The following is a 23,661-nucleotide window of genomic DNA, read 5'->3' as shown; positions in this document are numbered from 1 at the left end:
CTCTGGGCATTTGTAAACCACGTTTCAAATACGAGAAAATAAATCAAAAAGGGAGATCCAAGGTTATGGTTATAGCCACTTCTACTCAATTATTCCAATAAAACAAAATAGCCGCCAACTTCCCCTTATAGATCCTGTAGCTGTGATTGTGAAGATTGTAATCTTCCCATTTAGAGCATCTCTGATTTTAGTTTCTTGTTTCCTTCATTCCTTCATTCCTTCCTTCCTATTCTTTCCTGAAATGCTGTGATCTTAGAATGCTACACCAGAAGGGAAGGCTGCACCTCAACCTTCGCCAAACGCAGTAGCAGCCCTGTCTGCTCCTATTCCCCTCCATGCTCAAGTCACAGGTGGCTGCACTGAAAAGCACACAGAGTCCTGCTTCAGCAGTCTGAAGGTCTCCCGGAGGGGATTTAAGGGGGGATCCAGAGAAGCTGGTTTAGTCATGGAGTTTCTCCAGGTAGCTCACTGTCTGCCTGCATGTTCATTAGCCTGAGGGGGTGTGCGTATTCACAGAGCATACGCAGTGATGTCAGAAGCCGCCGACCTCAGAGTGACCCCTACTAAGCCCCATGGGTCTTGAAGAAATGCCTGATGGGATTTAGAGTCTCCACAGGGCGGTTTAGAGGAAGCCGACCTGCTGAACGTATGAGGCAAGGAGGAGGAAGAGGAGGAGGGTAGTCACTGACTGAATGCTAGAGTGCACACATGCACACACAAATGCACTCACACACGTAAACCTCCCCTCACACACACACACACACACACACACACACACACACAGCAATAAGCACCACATCTCTCTCTCGACACACACACACACACACACACACACACACACACACACAGCTGAGGCAGCACTCTTAAGTTTTGTGTTAAGTCCCATTTCACTTACTTCCTGCCTTCCAGACACTGCTCTTATGTAGGGCACCATGGTGTTGTGCAATGTGCCTGCCTGGAGTCAGCAACTATGGTGAGCAGCCCTACATCTATGTATTTGTGTGTGTGTGTGTGTGTGTGTGTGTGTGTGTGTGTGTGTGTGTGTGTGTGTGTTTAGAGGGACTGTATGAATGTTTAACAAGCCAAAGCTACAGCATGTAATATATTTACCTAGTAGGAACAAAATGAAAGAGTGGTTTGTAGTAGCAGTGCATGTGTGTGTGTGTGTGTGTGTGTGTGTGTGTGTGTGTGTGTGTGTGATTACCTGTTGTACAGAAGGATGTCAGGGGTCCATATCTGACTGGACGGGAAGCGCAGGTTCTGTACACCTGGGTAGTTGTCTGGGTTCCAGCTCAGGTAGACATCGGTCCAGTACTGTCCACCAGCCGCATCCACAGCACAGAGAGCAGGTGACCACAACACAGAGAGCAGGTATAAGTATAAGTATAAGTATATAAGTATATATATATACTCTTTTGATCCCGTGAGGGAAATTTGGTCTCTGCATTTATCCCAATCCGTGAATTAGTGAAACACACTCAGCACGCAGTGAGTACACAGTGAGGTGAAGCACACACTAATCCCGGCGCAGTGAGCTGCCTGCATCAACAGCGGCGCTCGGAGAGCAGTCAGGGGTTAGGTGCCTTGCTCAAGGGCACTTCAGCCATTCCTACTGGTCGGGGTTCGAACCGGCAACCAGTTACAGGTTCGAAGCGCTAACCAGTAGGCCACGGCTGCCCAGGTGACCACAACACAGAGAGCAGGTGACCACAACACAGAGCAGGTGACCACAACACACACAACACAGAGAGCAGGTGACCACAACAGTGAGATTACGGTAATACTCAGTCACAATTCCAGTCACAAAACTCAACAGAGGCTGGAAGAGCACAGCTGCTGCTCACACATGAATATTAGCCAGTTATCTATCTATAAAGCAAGAAGCGTCTGTGTGTCCGAGTGTGTGTCTGTGGCACGCATATCTCGCTGACCGTTTGTCAGACTGACCTAAGATTTCGTATGTGGCTCGCGCGTGGCACAAAGGTGTGCACTCTCGATTTTTTTTAAGGTTTTTGAATGCATATTTCGAAATATGCTTATTTACGTAGGACGTTTATCGCTGCACTGACCAGTTTCAGGGGAGCTCCACCCCATGGATCGTGTACTGACAGTTGCTAGCTAGGTCTCACTTTGATGATAGTCAGTGCAATTTAAAAAACGGATTACTCGGGAACCGCTTGTGGGTTAAGATGCAAGATGATTATCATGTCTGACCTAAACAATAAAGACTCCCTGTATGCAGTATGCTTGCATAAAATGATTATGCGGATTTTGCAACAACACGCTAACAAACACGGGTATGTAGTGAGCCCTCAAAATAAAAGTATGTGCAATAAACTGACGCTTCGAATAGCCCATGCTACTTTGGACTTGAGACTTTGACTAAACAAACTATGGAAGCATATGGGTAGCTTTATTCAAATGAGAATGCAATCTGCAATATGCAATTCAAAAAGACATTACTGTACATTATGCAATTGACAATTCATTATGCAATTTAATATTGCAATTTGCAATAATATCCAACAAATTGTATTTTAATCTGCAAAGTGACAATGAATTCCATTTTGCCATGGTACTTCAGTCTCAAAATTCAAATGGCAATTCATTTTGCATTTCAATTTTCAATATTCAGTATCCATCGTTTTGAGGCATTTTATTCAAATGGAAAAGAAATAGCGCCCCCCGTGATTGCATTGCACTTTGGTCACGCTCTTTGTGTTGCAAAATTCAAATGGCCATTCAATCTGCCAAACGCATTGCAATCTGTCACTCGTCAAGGCGGGAACTAGGCTACGTCACTTCCGTGTTTACGTCTTACCCAGTTAGCGCTTGCAATGGAGGAGTTTGCAGCTGCACTAAGGTCTCTGGCTGATTATGTAGAACACCACCGTGTCAACGAGTCTGACTCAACGGACAGATTACTGAAAATGGACGACAGAGTGGGCTATCTAGCCCTACTTGTCCGATTTGATGTCAACCTGGTCCGTTCAAAGATTTCTGAGGCCTTACAGCTAATGGGCTAGCCCGGGTGGGGAGACCTTCTGTGGATACCACTGGAGGGAATAGAGGGTTACCTCTCCTATTAGGGAGATCGCGGAGCTCTTTGGAGTTCACAGGACAAGTAGGGCTAGATCGCCCACTCTGACGTCCATTGTCGTTAGTTAGGCTAAAACTCACACAGCCTTTCCTTGCCCTGCTCTCACACACACACACACACACACACACACACACACACACACACACACACACACGGAGACTCCCCTCCGTGGTCTGGCTAGCCTCATAAGCGGACCGGGGGGTGCGGTCGCTCCGGGCCCACGTTTGGCCAAATCTATCTCGCTGAATTGTTGTATACGATGCTTATTTGTAGGCTACTGGTTGCTGGGGGTGATTGCTGGGGGGAGGGGGTGCTACTAATGATGCCGCTGGTTGGCAAAGTTATCAGCAGCAACATAAGAGCCTTAATAATGTAAGAACACAGCTGGGTCTCGCGGACACTAGGCCTGCTCGCGGTCACGGTTAACATTATTCCTCAACTGTGACATGTTTGCGCCGCCAACCCCAATAAAAAAAAAAATGTGCCCCCTTGAAAATCGCAAATGCCCCCTCTGTCACTGTACTCTACAGCCGGGTCTGTCTGCAGACAGACTGCAAACTCCTCCATTGCAAACGCTAACTGGGTAAGAAGACGTAAACACGGAAGTGACGTAGCCTAGTTCCCGCCTTGACGAGTGACTTGACAGATTGCAATGCGTTTGGCAGATTGAATGGCCATTTGAATTTTGCAACACAAAGAGCGTGACCAAAGTGCAATGCAATCACTGGGGGGCGCAATTTCTTTTCCATTTGAATAAAACGCTAGCCTAGAAATCTAGACGCGCCCCTAGCGGCAGCAAATTACATTTGCTGCCAGGGCTAGTCTAGCAACTCTCCGTTGACTTGTGAGCTCCAGAAATCGAAACTTAATCAGGCCTTTGAAATCGTGTATAGAGTCGTTTGGTGGGCTTAACATAATGATTGATGGCAGAGTTGCAACGGTTTGGCTTGAATTCCCTGCTACTTGAAAACAAATATCCTATTGCGTCCTATTGCGTGCAGAAGGGAATTTGAAAGACAACTGATTATCCCGCCCCTCGGACTGAGCACTGCGAACGGTGAGTGCCCAGACCCTACATTTTATTGTGGGTCTGGCTCGCCAGGCTAATAAAATGCCTCAAAACGATGGCAAAACGTTTTGCCCAAAATAATCCAAAATCTTTTCAAGCTGGCATTGACAGTTTTGCCAAATATGTTTTTAAAATGCAATCCTACATTGCACTTTAAATATTAAATTGCAAAACGAATTGACAGTTAAATGATGAAACTGAATATTGAAAATTGAAATGCAAAATTAATTGCCATTTGAATTTTGAGACTGAAGTACCATGGCAAAAATGGAATGCAATTCAATCCATGTTTATTCTATTTTTTAACCAACATTGGAATTGATTTTAGGATTTCATTGTCACTTTGCAGATTAAAATACAATTTCTTGGATATTATTGCAAATTGCAATATTAAATTGCATAATGAATTGTCAATTGCATAATGTAATGTCTTTTTGAATTGCATATTGCTCATTCTCATTTGAATAAAGCTACTCATATGCTTCCATAACAAACAACAATTCAGACTGCAAGGTCCTAAATTGAAACGAGCGATAGGCTAATGCCACATAGCTAACGTTATACAACTTGCAAGTTGCAGACTGGGCGATGTCACTTATCACGCCATCAAGCCCAGGTATGTAGTGACCACTCAAAATAAAAGTATGTGCAATAAACTGACGCTTCGAATAGCATTAGGAAGTTATTCAGTAAGCTTAATACACATTTAGCCTTAACTCAAAACAGTTGTTAGGCTTATGTCATTTTGATCTGTAGAAAAGTCACATGCAGCCATGCCTAAATTTATTACACGTGTATTAGAGGCCACATTAATTATAGGCTAATATATTCAGTATTCATTATTGAATGCTTAGCTGGAATGATGTTTCTCTATCATCCTATTTTTAAAGCAGGCATACCTGTGGGCATGTAATTGAGCTATGGGTTTTCTTCAGGAACGGCATGTTTGAACGGGCACTGCACTAGTGAATAGAATTGATCTAATAATGAAACTAGATGTACCGCATAGCGGTACAAAATATGACCGCCGCTCAGTCCTGTATATCCGTTCCGCGAAAATAAATCACACTTCAATTTGTCTCCATATTTTACTCCATCCCCCACTCTTGAAACTTTTGTGTATGCTTGTTTGGCATGCCTGAGTGTGTGTGTGCGGCTGCACAGAAAGTAGCCTACTGGTGCTGAAAAGGTGAATAGATTGTAGAATAGCCAAAGAAGATGTAGCATTGTTATAAAACCTTTAAAATCTCTAAACAATCACAAGTAGGGCAGTTCATCACAGTTCATCCATTGCAACTGGATTGATGAAAGGTCACTTACACCTGTAGGCTACATTGTATTTGGGAAAAGCAAAAGGTATCAGCATAATGTTATTTATTTATTTATTTATTTTTTTTTTTTTTTATGTATTTTTAAACAAAAACATCTCTGCCAGTTCCATGCCGTTTTCAACAGCTATCAAAAACAAAGGTCATTTTTTGTGAATGTTTCTTCTTCTACATAAGATTTTAGTCATCTTTAGTTCATGTAATACTTTATTGTCAATGCACAAATTAAGTAACAGTAGTCTGAAACGTTATTGTTAATGCACAAATTAAGTAACAGTAGCCTAGTCTGAAACGAAATGCTGTTTTACATCTAACCAGTGGTGCAAATAACTGACATGTCCAAATGGGCCTTGATGAAATGCGCCGCCTAGACTGTTCATACACATTTTAACGGGCCAAAGTTGAAGAGCTTTTGTCCGTTATTGTTAGTGCAAATATAGGCTGATTCATGTTCCCTTGCATTGTTTAACTGAGGTCCATGGCTAGTCTGGCTTTCATCAGACCAAGCTCAATCTTTTAAGAAATCAAAAATAAATAGCGGGCAGATCAGGCTGGGTTCACCCAGCCTAGTCCATAGGCACCGATATTGTTTAATTTTCCGATTGAGATATACACGCTCTGGCTATTCTAAATGCAAAATGCATCAGGGAGTTATGACAAAACTGTAACTAACAAACTAGATCCTAATAGAAAGCTGTTAGCTTCCCTAAGCTACAGGTAGGATTATAAGGTAGGCCTATTTATAGCATAAATTGTCAATAGGCTATGCTGGCGACACAAATAAAATCTCCTTTGGAAACCAATGGCTTATGCCTTACAGTATCAAGCGGACTTAAACTGTCATATCGCGGGCGAAAAGTTGTAATAACATTCACGCAGCTCCATGAGTCAAGGAAAGCCTTGAATGAAGTAGCCACTTCTAAATGGGACCCACTACACAGTAGCTTAAAAGGTGTTTTGCTAAAGCAGCCATAATGAAATGAAGGTGTCATTGTTTGGATACTTCACACACACGTGCTTTTAATTTCACAGACTACAACTACCAAGCTGTAATCAAAGCACATCGATTCCCCTCTCACACCCTGCACGCACTTAAAACAAAATAAACAGGCGTCTCAGTCTCCACGTATGTATAGGCAAAACTGTATCAGACCGGTGGAAAGTTGGTAAATCTTCCATTGCACAGAATGATTTTGTAGCACGCAATAAATGACAGTCGAAGATACAAACAGTGCTGCTATACATTTGCTTGGTATAACCGCGATTTATAGTTTTCTACACATGCAATAAATCAAATGCCTCCATCACTCAAACAACGCTAACGGTAACATTACCTAGGTCCTTATTGATATTACAAGATTAACGTGCCTGCAGTAAAACCAAGCATGTCCGATAAACATCCTCAGATTTATTTAGGCTTCAAGAAGAAATGGGAATTACACTTCATGTGAACATTGTCCTATTCTTATTAGATGTTAAGCTGCGTAAATTACAGTCCTTGTATGAAGCGTCCATTGTTTTTCCAACCCACTTTTAACTTCCAACAAAATTACGTCTCACTGCAACGATCGCCATCTAGTGGACATACGACTACTTCTCCAATACTGAAAAATGCAGCCATGATGATGATGATGAATATTTATTTTGGCTTTCTTTTAATCCTACTGAATTTGTAATTATGTATCGGCCGTTTTAATACCGATAGTATGTGGGTGCCTGTGTGTGTGCATGTGTATATGTGTGCACCGCCATTTACAGGCCAATGAGTGTACAGTCACTAAATGTACACATAACCTAATTTTTTTAGACCCCCCCATGGATGAAATTCTATGAAACTTGGCATACCCCCAGAGAATGCCAGGTCAATCATAGACATAAAATTTGGTGCAGTTCTGAACATCTTAACTGAAGATAGGGGCGATTAAAGCAGAATAATATTGCATTTTCATTTTTTACCGGGGGGGGGGGTGCAAATCACAAATGAGTGATTATGAGCCAGGTTGATGTGGGCCCTTGAGACCAACATACCATAAAAGATTCTTCATCCTCAGTGCCACGGTTCAGGTAGTTATTTAGGAAAAACTGTTTTTTTTTTTTTTCGGTTCAGGGCAACGGGGTGTTGGTGGTGGAAATGAAATTTTTCCGGAAAAGTCTAGTGGGGCTACATACCCACCAAATTTCATGTACCCCGGTGGTTCGGTGTCCCGGTATCAATGACCAAAAATTCAGGGAGTAGATGACGGAAAAATTCTTGAATTGTGTGCATGTGTGTGCGTGTACAAATTTATGTTTATGTGTGTGGGTGTGTGTGTGTGTGTGTATGTGCGTGCTTGTGTGTTTGCCTGCGTATGTGTGTTTGTGCATGTGCATGCATGCGTACATATGTCTACTGTGTGAGTATGTGTCATACGTATAATTACTGTAAATGTATGTGTGTGCGTGTGTATCTGTTTATGCACATGTGTGCACATGGAATGGGTTAACATGACCCCTGGAGGCAAACATACGGAAAAAATTGGTCATCCTAGGCCCTACAGTTCTCAAGATATTCACAGAGAACTGTGTCTGCCCTACCCTCCTTTCGGGGGGTCCAGTCCAGCGGGGGGGGGATCAAAAAAGCGAAGAATGACGGTTCCATGCTATCCATGTGGGGTGCCCACCAAGTTTTGTGTACCCCGGTCTTTCAGTGTCCCGGGAATCATTGATCGAAATTTGGGCATCGCGAAAAAAAAAAAAAAAAAAAAAAAACCTGACTAAACCTATATGACCGCCACTTCGCTGCGCGGCGGTCATAATAACACAGTACATCTATAGTAGAGTAGAAATAGTACAGAACATCTCTGAAGGCTGTTTCTTATGAACGGGGGGTTCAAAGCAGGATACTTATTGTGACCTATATTTTTTCATCTGAGCATTAATAAAGTATTAATACAGCATCACATTATGAGTTTGAAAATGATGACTGTGGCGTGACGGTTGTTTGGCAAGCCTGCCTGACCAGAGCCTTCATCAAACAGGAAAATACCCAGAAGGAAAAAAGACCAAAGGCATCTCTCTCCCTAATGTCAAGAGTTCTCAGTCCATTCCCGCAATTTAACTCCCAAAGTTATCACTTCCTGACAGACATTCTGCATTCTCATCTCATCTCCTCTTCTCTCTGTCTCTCTCTCTCTCTCTCTCTATCTTTCTATCTCTATCTTTCTATCTCTCTCTGTCTCTCTCTCTCTCTCTGTCTCTCTCTCTCTATTTTTCTATCTCTCTCTCTGTCTCTCTACTTCTCTCTCTCTCTCTCTCACTCTAACTCTTTTCAGACATGTCCTCCGCACTATATACGAATCTTTGGCAAACGGATGTCCCACCCTTCGGGTGATTCAGATATGATGCTTACATGCGGACATTATGTGTGAACGACTCCGACACACATGAACAGAATCTCTGTGTGGGTGAACAGGTTGAACGTGGTTGAACACGCACATGAAAAGAATCTCTGCATGTTCTTCGCTTCGTTCAGACGTGAGCTCATTTACATGTTGTCTGTCGAAAATACTAGGAAGGGAGTAGTGTAAGAGCCGGCTAAGTTCAGAGTTCCAAATGTCCGGTTATGGTGTTCAGATATAAGACCCATCCGCTTGATATCCACAGAACATGCAGACTTACACCTACACCTATGTCTGAAAGCAGCTTCTCTCTCTCTCTCTGTCTCTCTCTCTCTGCTTCTCTCTCTCTTTCTGTCTCTCTATGCCTCTCTCTATCTCTCTCTCTATCTCTCTCTCTATCTCTCTCTCTGCTTCTCTCTCTCTCTCTGCTTCTCTCTCTCTCTCCTCTGTGCTTATCTGCTCTATCTCTCATTGGGTTGACAGGGCGCTCTAGCCATCACAAGACAGTCTGTGGGCAGCTGGGGGACGATGGTCTGACTCTGAAAGCTGACAGCACAGACTAGACCCAGACCTGGCTGATGGGTTGCTAATGCGATGTGTGGGAACTTGAAGAGTGTGTGTGTGTGTGTGTGTGTGTGTGTGTGCGAGAGTGTGTGTGTGTGTGTGTGAGAGAGAGAGAGAGAGTGTGAGAGTGTGTGTGTGTGTGTGTGAGAGAGAGAGAGAGACAGAGAGAGAGTGTGAGAGTGTGTGTGTGTGTGTGTGTGTGTGTGTGTGTGTGTGTCCGTATGACTGCAAGATGATAGGAGAGCAGTGCCTGGGAGATATGAGTTATGAATATTAAGGGCAAAATTCACTCTAAGCATACCGACGATATCTAGAACACGGGATGTCCAGACTCCAGGTCTTTGGCTAGCAGGTCAGTAGGTGGGCAGCAACACAAGCAAACTCAACACGTTATGTCCACAGCCATTATCACACACACAGCCCCCTCTGGCTCTGTGCTAATAACCTTATTCTGTCCCATTCAGTCCTCACCACCATAATCCTCACTTAGGTGTCTGTCACTGACAACATTCCCACAGTCTCACAAATACCTGTGCGGTGGATAATGTTTAGACAGGCCCACTGCAGGAGAGCTTGATAAAACACACGAGGAAGGTCATTCGCACGGAGGAGCCACTGAGGAGAACTTCGCTCCTGATAAGAAGGCCTTGAATAAGGTTTGGTTTGGTTCTCCACTCCATTCAGGGTCGTGACCCCCTTTTCTTCATCATGCTTTCATTTCCTTCCTTCCTTCATGTATTGCTCTCTCCCTCCCACTTTCTCTCTCTTTCTGTCTCTCTGTCTATCTATCTATCTATCTATCTATCTATCTATCTATCTATCTATCTATCTATCTATCTCTATGTACCTCTCTATGTATCTGTTCATCTCTAAAATCTATTAATCAAGCTAAATACAGTAAAAGGCATAAGGAAGTCCCTGCGCTGCTGAGGAGGCATAAGGAAGTCCCTGCATCAGCGGAGACACTCACACTCCTCATCAAGAGGAGGCGCATCAGCGGAGACACACACACACTCCTCATCAAGAGGAGGAGCATCAGCGGAGACACACTCACACTCACACTCCTCATCAAGAGGAGGCGCATCAGCGGAGACACACACACTCCTCATCAAGAGGAGGCGCATCAGCGGAGACACACTCACACTCCTCATCAAGAGGAGGAGCATCAGCGGAGACACACTCCTCATCTCTCCTCAACTCATATTCTGACTGGGGACGACAGTTCAATAGAAAGCACAGAAAATTGTGCCGACCCTTCCAGGTGTGTGTGTGTGTGTCTATGTGTGTGTGTGTGTGTGTGTGTGTGTGTGTCTCTGTGTCTCTGTGTGTGTGTGTGTGTGTGTGTGTGTGTGGATGCATGCCTAATGGAGAATGATTGCCGAATTATTGCAGACAACAGAACAATCCTCATTCCTGATTACCATGGGGACTCAGGTGGAGGGCTCTGTCTCATTCCATAATAATCTCCCTGTCCAGGACCAAAGCTGCTGGCTCTTTCAGCCTCTGAGGAGTGGAGGTGTGGAATGCAATTAGAGACCCCACGTCACTCCACAGGGGCCACATAAAAGCCTCAGACATATTCTCTCAACTGAGAGCCAAAATGGCCAGGAACAATTGCCAGTTTCCTGATTTCAGAGTACATCTGATCGAAACTTGGAACAAGATGCGACTTGGTGACTTCATATTTAGCGTGTTCTGCACCAGGATCAGGAGTACGCAAAGAGTTTACAAAGTATTTTTTTTCTACACAAAGAAAATTGGGGTAGGAGGGGGAGGGACATTTGGATGTCACAGTGAATTAAATAAACCTCAAAAAAATAAGTAAATAATTTAAAGCAACACCAAAGAGTTTTTTATACCTTAAAATAATGTTTCCAAAATCGTTTCAGTGGTTCATCAACTCGTAACAGGGTGTTCAACGGCAATTCTGCATTAAGCCAAGGCCCTCTATCGGCTATAACCGCACTATGTAAGTTTGCCAGATCGGGTAGCGGATCTGTAGTTCAATGGAATGAGACATAAGAAACTACAAATTTGACTTGCGTTTGATGTTGCAATACATCGTACTTTTAAAAGTCATGCAAAATATTCTACCTTGTCTGTGGATATCGTTATTTGCAAAGCCGGTGCTGGATAAACAAATAGCGTGCGTGCGACAGAGGGAAAGTTCTTTGGTGTTGCTTTAAAACATAAAATGGCAATGGAACAAACAGATAAAGGAAGCAAGGATAGCAAAGGGGAGGGCAGTTGGACGTGACAGTGAATTACTGTAAACAAACCTCAAGTCAATAGAAATGGCAATGAAAGAAACAAACAATTATCTAAAAACAGACAGAGGAGCTTACCAGCTGCAGCCAGGCATTCGTCATCAGCACCTGGTTCTTCTCATCCTGCCAAACACACACACACACACACACACACACAACAAAGACATGATCAAACCACAAGCCGGTGTGTGTGTGTGTGTGTGTGTGTGTGTGTTTGAGTATCGTTGTTAGAGTAAGTGAGTGTATGTGTGTGTGCTGTGCACATGAGAGAAATCAAGTATACATGCTTCCGCGTTTATGTGTGTGTGTGTGTGTCAGTGTGTGTGTGTCAGTGTTTGTGTGTGTGTGAGTGTGTATGTGTGTATTTATGTGTGTGTGTGTGTCTATGTGTGTGTGTGTGTGTGTGTGTGTGTGTGTGTGTGTGTGTGTGTATGTGTACGTCTGTTTACGCTGTTTGTCTCTGTTTCTCTTCATTGGAACAGGAACAACTAGGCTGTGAAGTGACGCTGAAACTTTGCAGCTTTATGTAACCCTCTGCTATTTCCCCCTGTGTGTGTGTGTGTGTGTGTGTGTGTGTGTGAGAGAGAGAGAGGGCCCAGTGGAGACATGGCCCGTGTTAATCGGCCCATTTACAAGCCAAAACAGCAGGAGCCAGGGGAACAGGCAGCCATGCAGCCCAAAACTAAAAACTCACTATCATTAAAATCCATCCACACAGAAGAAACAGCATGCTCCCTCTCTCTCCCTCTCTCTCTATCTACAGTACACTGCCTCTCTCTCTCCGTCTTTCTTTTAGTCTAATCTTCTCATTCTTGTTGTCATGTTCTCTGTTATACAAGTCTTTCTTGTCACGGTTTTGACCTCCTTTTCTTCATCATTCTTTCATTTCCCTCCCTTCTTCCTTCCCTTTTCTCTCTCTATCACTCTCTCTATCTATCTCTCTATATATCTATTCATCTGTTTCTCTCTCTCCTCACCTTCTCTAAGTTTCTGGAACTGAAGGTAAACAATGACGGATCTGAATTAGGGCACAGTAGGAGGTGTCCTCACCTTTGTGTGAGTGTGAGTGTGTGTGTGTGTGTGTGTGTGTGTGTGTGTGTGTGTTTGTTTTGGGGTTCTGGTGAGGACTGCTGTCGAAGGCTGCTTTGCTGACTGGACTGGTATATAATTCATTAGCTGTGCACACATCTTCCATCAGCAAAAGGTCAGTGCACCTCCAAAAAGTTTAAAAGCACAAACTGGGGCAGAAGGTTCCCCCGATAACTATGGCCAAGAAATACAAACACAGACAGACAGGTACACACACACACATACACACACACACACACGGGTCATTGACAAATAAGGCTTTTAAAAAAGTGTGTTCAAAAAAATCTTTAAAAATGGAAAGAATGCATTTTTTTTAAGTTAGAAGTTGTGTTTAAACAAGTCTTAATGGCTGTGCAACATTGATAGGGGTTTTAATACATTTGCAATTTCACCACCCGTCTCTAAGTTTCAAAAGGTTTCACCACCTGTCTCTAAGTTTCTTCTTTTATTTTATAAGTATATCTGAGAATGTCTAGAGTGCACACATTATTATTTTGTAGTTGACCTTGGTATTAAAAGTAACCTATGAATACTTTATTGTAGAGGGCAAGTATTTGGCTTTTTCTTTTTTTTTTTTTTTTTTTTTTTTTTTTTTTTTTTTTTTTTTTTTGCAAACATCATTGACATTACAGAAAATGCAACACTACGACATGCACATGAATACTACATAACGACAAACAGGCGTTACATTACATAAACACATACTGTAACTTAACACGACATCACATTGACTTGGCTTCCACACACATAACACAACATAACATTAATAACAGAAAGGCTAAGGATGATTTGCGTCCAGGATGATTACAGATATGATTATCAGGGATGAAATTGATGACCGGAATGAAAAGAAGGGGGATGCGGATGGTAGCTCTAATGAAGTGTGAATGAGGTGGTGTTGGGATGGGGGTGGGGATGGGGGTGAGGGGTAGTGAGTATGTGAGGATGTATGTGTGTGTGTGTGTGTGATATGTATAAAGGCTGGCTTGCTGTTGGGCCAGGAGGAGAGAAGCTGGAACATAGAGAGGGAGGGTTTCAGAGGAGAGGAGTTGTAATTATTCTATTAATGATAAGTATAATAATAGGAATAACTGATTGCCTGGTTGATTGCCTGACTGATTGCCAACCTGGGCACCCATTAATGGCCACAGTTCCACCCAGCCCCTGCAGTTATACTGCGACGAGCTGACAGAGGGAGGACCTGTGTGCCACCCATCGCCCAGGCCCCCAGCATATGCACACATCCCCCACTACCCACGACCAACCACACCTCGCCCCAGACCTTCACCCAACACGCCACTCTTGACCTAAATATGTACAGTATGTGAATGGCTAGGTTGAGGGTCTATCTAGAGTGTAGCATTAAAAGAAGTGGGCATGCATGGTGAATATCTGTCAGGATTTCCCCATGCACACCACACTTACCCTGTGTAAGATGTATGCCTCCTCAATGTGTGCATTAAAATAAGTGAGGCATGCAGATAGACACCTGATGAGGCATCTACCTGCACTCCACTCTTACCCTAGCCTGTTTTGTAGTTTTGTTTATGTATGTCACCTAACATGTAGTGCGATTAAAAGAGAGTAAAGCGTGCTGTGTGCTTCCAGGACAAGGCGTGTGCATGAGCGTATGAGGAGGGTGCACACCGGGGGCCCAGGGCCAATAGATAACCCACAGGACCCAACCAATGCCAAAACCACACAGCGACCATTAGGGACCGAGTCTCCCAAGCCATCCAATGGGGCCCCGGCAGAATAACGATGGAGAGGCAGAGAGAAAGAGTGAAATTAGTAAAGTTATCAGAGAATGTAAATAAAAGGGGGAGGGAAAGAAGGGGATGCTATTTATATTACTAATAATAATAATAATAATAATAATAATAATAATAACAATAATAGTTCCAGCTACCCTCCCTGCCTAGTGTTAGATGATTTGTGTATCTGTTGATGAAGTGTGTTATGATCGTGTGGGAGATGGAACTCAGGCAAAGAGGGTCAGGACTGTAAGTAGGTGATAAAGGGGTACCAAGGAGAGGTTGTATCCTGAGTATTGATTAAGTTTGTAGTTGATAGGTTTCTAATGATATATAGTCTGTTAACAAGTTTTTCCAATGAGTGATGTGAGCTTTTTTCTTAGATTTCCAGTTCATGAGGATTGTTTTCTTGGCGATAGTCAGCTACCAGCAGTGTTTTATTGCAGGAGTTGCTTAAATTGACTGTGGATGTATCACCAAGTATGCATAAGGAAGGGGATGCTGGGATGTGACAGCCAAAGATGGAAGAGAGAGATTTTGTGACACTCACCCAGAAGTGTTTGATTGGAGTGCAATGCCAAACCGCATGAATGTATGTATCTGGGTTATTTTGTGTGCAGTGAGTGCAAAGATCCGAGCCAAACCCCATTTTAGCCAATTTATGTGCAGTGAAGTGGAATCTGTGAAGAACCTTGTATTGTATTAGTTGTAGATTACTATTCTTTGTCATGAGGTAGATGTTTTTGCACATTTTGGTCCAGAAGTCGGCACCGGGAGTAATTGATAAGTCTGATTCCCATTTGTGATATGGCAGCCCAATTGTTTTTTCTGAACGAGATATAATTTTGTAAATTTGGGAGAGTATTTTTTTGGGAGATGGAATATTAAGCAGCTCTGAGATTGGTGGGGGAATGTCAAGGTAAGCTGTCTGGATGTTAATTTTTCCTAGGATAGATGATTTAATTTGCAGGTATTGTAAGAAGTGTTTACTCTCGATGCCGTGCTTCTGGACCAAACAGGAAAATGAGGCCAGATTACTGTCTTGAAGAATGTGTTGAAGGTGAGTGATGCCCTTTCCCATCCATGTGTGAAAGTTAAGTGTTTTTTTTGACGGTGAAATCTGGGTTATTCCAAATCGGGGTGCTGAATTGATGGTGCTATAGGTGAATCAGTGATGTGGTAGAATCTCCACCAGGCTGTCAGAGTAGCTGAAATTGTTGGGGCTTTGAAGGATGGATGTTTTTTGACAGACTGACTGCAGAAAGGGAGATCTGAGATTTTAATTTCTTTACAGATTGTTTGTTCTAGGTCTAACCAGGTGTTGTCTGAGGGGGTGGGGTGTAGCCATTTGTGGATGAAGTGGAGCTGGTTGGCCAGGGCATAGTGCTGGAAGTGTGGGGCCTCTAGTCCTCCCATTGCTTTTGGTTTTTGGAGAGTGGCGAGTTTGATCCTTGGGGTCTTATCTTTCCAGTAGAATTTAGTGATTAATGAATCGAGAGACTTAAACCAGAGGGTGGTGGGCTGGGTTGGAATCATAGAGAATAGATAGTTTATTTTGGGCAGTATTGTCATTTTGATTACTGAGATTCTGCCCATGATGGATAATGGGAGGTTCTTCCAGCGTTGAAGGTCATCATCTATTGAAGTGAGTAGAGGGGAATAATTTAGGCTAAATAAGTCTGACAGCCTGGGGGAGACTTTTATCCCTAAGTAAGTGATATAGTTAGTGCAGAGTGGGATAGGTGAAGAGTTGGCTGTCACATCCCAGCTGTTGGGATGTAATGGGAGAACTGCAGATTTATTCCAATTGATTGAGTATTCAGAAATTTTAGAGAATGTGTCAATGAGTTTGATGGTTTCTTCTACTGATGTTGTGGGGTCTTGAAGAAAGAGAAGAATGTCATCAGCATAAAGACTGATTTTTGTGATGCATATATGGAGTCTGGACACCTTTGATGAGGGGGTTCTGACGGATGGCAGCTGCTAGGGGTTCAATGAAGATTGTAAATAGTGAGGGGAGAGTGGGCACCCCTGTCTAGTTCCCCGTGAAGAGTGAAACTTTGTGATGTTAGTCCATTGGTGATTACTGTGGCTGAAGGAGAGGTATATAGAAGTTTAATCCAGTTAATGAACGACTCCCCGAAGCCAAACCTCCCTAATGGGGAAAACAGGAAATTCCAGTTCACCCTATCAAAAGCTTTTTCTGCGTCCAGAGTTGCTATGATGGTATTATCTTGAAATTTTGTAGAGTGATACATTATATTTAACAGTCTGCGGGTGTTGGTGGATGAAATTCTACCTTTAATGAAGCCTGTTTGGTCTGGGTGGATAATGGATGGGGTGACCTCTGCTAATCTGTGTGCTAGCATTTTTGCGATTATCTTATTGTCCACATTGAGGAGAGAAATTGGTCGGTAGCTGGATGGCAATGTTGGGTCCTTATTGGGCTTGAGGAGCAGTGAAATTGAGGCTGTGGTGGAACTAGTTGGAAGACGTCCTTTCTGTTTTGATTCATTAATCATTCTGATGAAAAGTGGAGCTAAGATGGTCCAAAATTGTTTGTAGAACTCAGCAGGAAAGCCATCCGGACCTGGTGCTTAATTATCGGGCATCTGTTTCAGGGCATCAAACAGTTCTTGTTGAGTTATAGGTGATTCTAGGTTTTTTATTTCGGTCTCATTGAGTTGTGGTAATTCGATGCTGTTTAGGAAAGAGTCTATGAATTCCTGGTTGGGGTTTATTTCTGAAGAATATAGTTTATTGTAAAACTGGTAAAAAACATGATTTATTTCTTCAGGTGAGCTGGTTAGCTTCCCTGCTGAGTTCTTTATGACCGGGATTGTTGATTTTTCTTTGTTACGTTGATTTGCTAAGTATTTACCTGATTTATTGCTATGGTGGAAGTTTTCCTGCCTTAGACGGTGAATCATAAATTGAGTGTGTTTATTGAGTATTTCATTGAGTTTGAATGTATGTTTCCTAAGTTTTGCCTGTGTTTCTTCAGTTGGGTTGCTTGCATTGGTTTCTTCTAACTGTTTAATTTTATTGTTGAGTTCTACTTCCTGTTCTTTTTCCTTCTTTTTTTTGTATACTGAATATGAGATGATTCTTCCTCTGAGTACTGCTTTTCCTGTTTCCCACAGAAGGGAAGGAGATGATTCAGGGGAGCCGTTCATTTCACACAATACCCACCTTATCAAACATTTTCATAACTGTACAATCACAACATGGTACCACTTACATTCCTGACCTGGAACATCCGTGGGATTGGATCTCAGGCAAAGAGGCTCAAAATCTTAAATCATTTGGATAGTTTAAAAGCTGACATATGTCTCCTACAAGAAACTCATCTCTCAGAATTAGACTACACCCGCATCAAATCAAGACAATTCAATCACATTTTCTCATCTCATTACAATACAAAACAAAGGGAGTTTGCATTCTGATTAACAAAAAGAATCTCATTCATCCATAACGCCACCATCACAGACCCAGAAGGACGTTTTGTCATCATAAACATCTCAATTCACAATACCCTGTAACAATTGTTAATGTTTATGGCCCTAATACAGACAACCCAGTTTTCTTTCAGAACCTCTTCACCTCCATCTCAACTCTATCTGGCTGTCCCATCATAATTGCAGGCGACTTTAATACAGTGTTAGACCCCACATTTGACAGATCTGATCACTCTAAAAGCAAACGAATCTGGCAATCCACAAAAACAATAAAACAGTTCATGAGCGATTCTGGCCTTGGCGATTGTTGGCGGCTTCAGCACCCAGACTCCAAATGCTACTCTTTTTTTTTCTCTCGGTCCACCACTCCTGTTCCCGTATTGATTATTTTCTAACCAGCAACTCTATAATGAAAAATATCTCTGATTCAACTATTCATCCCATAGTCATTAGCGATCATGCCCCAGTTACAATTAAATGGAACATAACGAACCAACAGCGACCAATTAGCAAATGTCGTTTTTAATACATCCCTCTTACAAAAAAACAAATTTCATCAGTTTTGTTGGGAGAGAGTGGGCATTCTTTCTAGAAAAAAGTATTTGGCTTTTTCAACATCCAACTTTACATTTAAATTGTGAATAAATACTTTACAAATTTAAAAAGTATATATTGGGTTACACTTTACTTGACAGTATCGACATAAGAGTGAGAAGTCATAAACGCTTCTGTTATTAAGTGACATTCGGTTTTTGTCATAACAAATTAGGGTTAGGATTATAGGGTTAGGTTTAAGATTTGGGTTAGAGTTAGGGTTAGGGCGAGAGGTTAGGATTAGGGTTAGGGTTCATGTGTCATGACAGTGTCATGTGTTCATGACAGTGTCATGCCACTCTTATGTCGATACTGTCAAGTAAAGTGTTACCGTTACAACACATTTTTCAACCATTTGTTCACTTTACTTTACTCTTGGATTAAATTAGTATTTTTGGTTGCACCACCTGACTTTTGCTACTAATTTAAAATTATACAGTCATCTTCTTGGACACCTTTATAACCTTTTGACTTTCCTAACAAGTTCATCCATTCAATTTCCCAATACAATAAAGAGTTAGTTTATAAATAAAGAGACATGTAAACCTGATAAATCCAACTATGAAGAGAAAGTACCTATTTTATCAATATTTGAGAGAGATTTTCAAATGTTTAACTCATCAGTAAATGTCACTTGATAAGGAAATATCCTGTTTACTCTTTTCACTCTTCGATTCTAAAAAAAACGTTCTATGAATGTGGTTGCACCACCCTGAAATTTTCAGATATGCCATTTTTTTTTAATTTTCCAAACAATTTCAGAGCTATTAAACTAGTAAACTTTGTTTATTTAAAAGGCCTTCAACATAAAATTGTCTCCATATTTATTTACTTACCTTTTAAATTATATATTTGAGATGACAAAAAAAAAAAATATATATATATATATATATATATAATTTTTATGATAAACAGAAAATATGTTCAAATTCTAAAGATTTTATAGAATTATTTTAAACCAAAGTAATGGACTCGGACACAGAAATCTGCATCCCACACACACACACACCTTGTGCTGAATATACACACACTTACTACTTCAGCTCAGTTTTAGACAGAAGAGAAGGCACACATTAACACACACACACACACATACACGTCTTTGAAGACAGGGCCAAGTTGCATGATAATTTATTCATTCATTTATTTGATTAGGTTTGAGTCAGTTTATCTAAATGTGACACCATTCACCTGATAACCCCGACTGGAGCAAGAGTGCCTGAGACCCCATTACTTTCATAAGGGACACACACACCACATACACACACTATATATTTCTCTTTTGGACTCTCATCTCGCTCTCTCTCGCTCTCTCTCTCTCTCAGAGAGAAATACCAAATTGAAAAATTGAATTTAAATTGGGAGGGCAATTAGCAGCCTTCAGAAACTGACAACTGGGATCTTCTGGGCACGGAGAGACTCTTTTCCAGACAAACAATGCAGAGCGGGATATGACCAGATTTAATTAGCAAAGACACACAGACACATACAGACACAAAGACACAGACACACACACACAAACACACACACACACATCTGCACATTTTCAGAATGATTGATGATATTTTCGGTTAATGCATGCATGGAAATATCTTATGTTACCTCTTGCATTTTAATTACTGACTTGCTGGAATACATCCTCATTTCAAATCTCCCTGCACACACACACACACGCACGCGCACACACACACACGCACACACACACACACACACACACACACACACACACACACACACACACACACACACACACACACACACACACACACAGAGCCCCTTAGGCTTCACCTTTATCTGATCCCACTGTAACCCCAGGAGGTACTCTATCACAGTGGAGAGGCGTAAACATGATCTGACCTAAAAAAAAAGTGGTCCACATTGTTTACAAAGCCTTCTTCACATAATCGAGGGCAAATAAACAACAGTGTAGCTATGCCTGAAGCCTACAGTCTTGATCTCTCAAGTACAAATCGGGCCTCCAGACTCTCTCCAAGTGTCTACCCTCTTCACTCTCAGCTGGTCTCAAAGTTAACTCAGATATTCAGCAACTGAGAGCATGATGTTCACTCCTCAAGGTTGTTGATGTTTGATCTGAGAGTCAATCAAATTGCAAACAACTTGTGTTGTTTATGTTCCTAAAGCAATGTTGGATTGGATGGATCTGATTATGACTCAATACACAATTAGCTGAATTTCAAAACAAGTGCATTCCATTGCAATCCCCTAGCTTATTGGAAACTCCCGACAGGGCAAACAGGACCCCGGCACAAAGCGTGTTTTCATAGCTTTGAGAAAACAAATAGTACACAAATAGAACTTCACAGTTTTAGGTGTTGCGTGGCAACGTCTTACTTGCTGACTTTCACTTGAAATGAAATTCCATCGTAATAAGCGAACGGACTACTCCTGGAATGATTTGAAAGGCGTAAAACAAAAGCACAAAACCTGTTGCCATTGACAGCGGTCATTATATAAATTGCAGAGGTCATTATATAGTTTTAACAGACCTCTGAATGTTGGGAAGGCCCATTTATGTGAATGGAACTTTCTGCAGCACTCTGAAGATCTGTGTAATAACTGATGGGGTAAGTTCTTGAGCATTGTGACCGGGCAATCACATGAATGGTTCCTAGAGTTGTGATTGGATACTTGCCCACTGATTGCAAAAAAAAAGAAAAGATTTTGAAGTCAGATGTCACTGAGAAAGTGCTGACTAAATTGCTCAAAAAGTTGCACTTCATATCATCATCTTTGCTCCTCAGTTCTTTCCGACTCTCAGAAAGTGAACTCTAATATTCCGCCTCTGGGACAGTTCAGTATTAACTCAGCGCTCAATTTCAGCCCTAACTCTCTTCCGAGTGAACTCTGCTAACTCGTCCCAATTTCCCCCAAGTGTGAGACACCATGTTGTTCAGTCAGCTGTTGCACTTCAGCCTGCTTGAGTGAATCAGAATCATGAGATGACGATGATGATGATGATGATGGGGCACTTTTAGGGCTTTTTGGAAAAAAGAGGTCACGACCTCTCGAGTCGACGCAGGACTAGAAGAGGTGAACTATTACATTTCACACGTATGCAAACGTCTAGACGAGTGAGTGCATAACAGTGCCGCGTCCCGGACCTTGCACACACACACACACACACACACACACACAGATGGGGTCTTTGCTCATATGGCTGTGTAACATTATATGTCTGGCCCCCGTTCAGCTTTTCGCCCGGCTCCTCGTGTCACCCCATCGCCATGCGCGTTCTGCTCCAGAGGCTAATGGCTCTCAGTGCTCACTTCCGCATGACGGGAGCGCCGCACACCCACCGATGCCCGGCTTAATGCCCACCGCACCCGTTCACTCGCCCGCCGGTGAACCGTGCCGCGTAGAGGCAATGCCAGTCTGAAAAGTTTTGTTTTGTGCTGCGTGTTGGACTTTGGTTACCCCTGCCACTGCTGCAGATGCCCGCAGTGCCACTCTATCCACCTGGGGCAGCGGGTCAGGGGAACGGGCCCTCTCGCTCTCTATTCGAACCAAAGAACAGGAAATATCCCACTGGAAAGGAAGTGGCTAAGAAGTGAGTTGGGAATGAAGATGCTCTACTCATGGGACAAGTTCTAAAATCAAAGGAAGGTCACAGAAAGACAGGCACACACACACACACACACACACACACACACGCACACACACACACACACACACACACACACACACGCCATTGACAAATAAGGCTTTTGAACAGAATGCATTTTCTTGAAGTTGGAAGACTGTGTTTAAACAAGTCTGAGAGTTTTAATACATTTTTAGACTGCATTTGCAATTTCACCACCCAAAAGATGTCTCTAAGTTTCTTAAAAAAAAACACACTTTTTTTTCGGTAAGTATATCTGTGTCTACAGTGCTTAACACATTATTATTTTGTAGTTGGTATTAAAAGTAACTTAATTATAGTACCTTGGTATTAAAAGTAACTTATGAATACTGTATTGTAGAGGGCAGGTATTTCACTTTTCCAACATCCAACTACATTTAAAATACTTTACAAATTAAAAAAGTATATTGTTTAATATAATAATTAGGTACAGCACATTTTTCAACCATTTGTTCACTTTAATCTACTATCTCTTGGATTAAATTTGTTTTGTTTTTTTATTGCACCACCTGACTTTAGTTACTAATTTCAAATTATACAGGCATGTTCTTGGACACCTATAACCTATTGACTCTGATAACAAGTTCATCCATTCAGTTTTCCAAATAAAATAAAGAGTTTTATATTAAAATAACCTTTCATTAGTTTTAAATTGGTTGTACCACCAGACATGTAAACCTGGCAAATCCAACTATGAAGAGAAAGTAGCTATTTTTTATCAATATTTGAGAGAGATTTGCAAACACTTTTCACTCATCAGTTATGGTCACTTGGGGTCCTCTTGATGAGGAAATATCCTGTTTACTCTTTTCCCTCTTCAATTCAAAATGAACGTTCTATGAATGCGGTTGCACCACCGTGACATTTCAGATATGCAAATTTCCAGACAAAAGTTTTTTTTTTTACAATTTTCCAAACATTTAAGATCTATTCAACTATTAAACTTTGTTTATTTGAAAGGTCTTCAACATGAAAGGACTGACTCCATTGGTTCCTCTTTGAAGACAGAGCCAAGAGTTGCATGGTAATTTATTCATTCATTTATTTGATTCGGTTTGAGACAGTTTATGTAATTGTGACACCATTCCACTGATAACCCAGACTGGAGAAAGAGTGTCTGAGACTCCATTACTTTCATAAGGGACACACCCACCACATACACACACTATATATTTATCTTTTGGACTCTCATTTCTCTCTCTCTCTCTCTCTCTCTCTCTCAGAGAGAAATCCCAAATTGAAAAATTGAATTTAAATTGGGAGGGCAATTAGCAGCCTTCAGAAACTGACAACTGGGATGTTCTGGGCACGGAGAGACTCTTTTCCAGACAAACAATGCAGAGTGAGATAAGGTCATTCAGATCAGCTCTTACACAGTCACGCTGCAAACTCCTCCTCTGGTATCCTACTGAGATAAT

General features: G+C 41.9%; 1 protein-coding gene across 1 annotated transcript in view; it reads right to left on the bottom strand.

The window, feature by feature from the left end:
* The window catches only part of LOC125286135 (neuronal acetylcholine receptor subunit alpha-7-like), a 76,702-nt gene that overhangs the window by 26,025 nt on the left and 27,016 nt on the right, over positions 1 to 23,661 (bottom strand). Inside the window, exons 3-4 of the mRNA XM_048230901.1 lie at positions 11,784 to 11,828; positions 1,205 to 1,314 (exon numbers count right to left, since the gene is read on the bottom strand). Of these exons, the coding sequence (XP_048086858.1) occupies positions 1,205 to 1,314; positions 11,784 to 11,828 (155 nt within the window). The remainder of the gene's footprint in view (positions 1 to 1,204; positions 1,315 to 11,783; positions 11,829 to 23,661) is intronic.

The sequence above is a fragment of the Alosa alosa genome, chromosome 21, assembly GCF_017589495.1.
Source record: "Alosa alosa isolate M-15738 ecotype Scorff River chromosome 21, AALO_Geno_1.1, whole genome shotgun sequence".
Lineage (NCBI taxonomy): Eukaryota > Metazoa > Chordata > Actinopteri > Clupeiformes > Clupeidae > Alosa > Alosa alosa.
The sequence above is the reverse complement of the archived record's forward strand: the minus strand, read 5'-3'. Positions and strand labels throughout refer to the sequence as shown.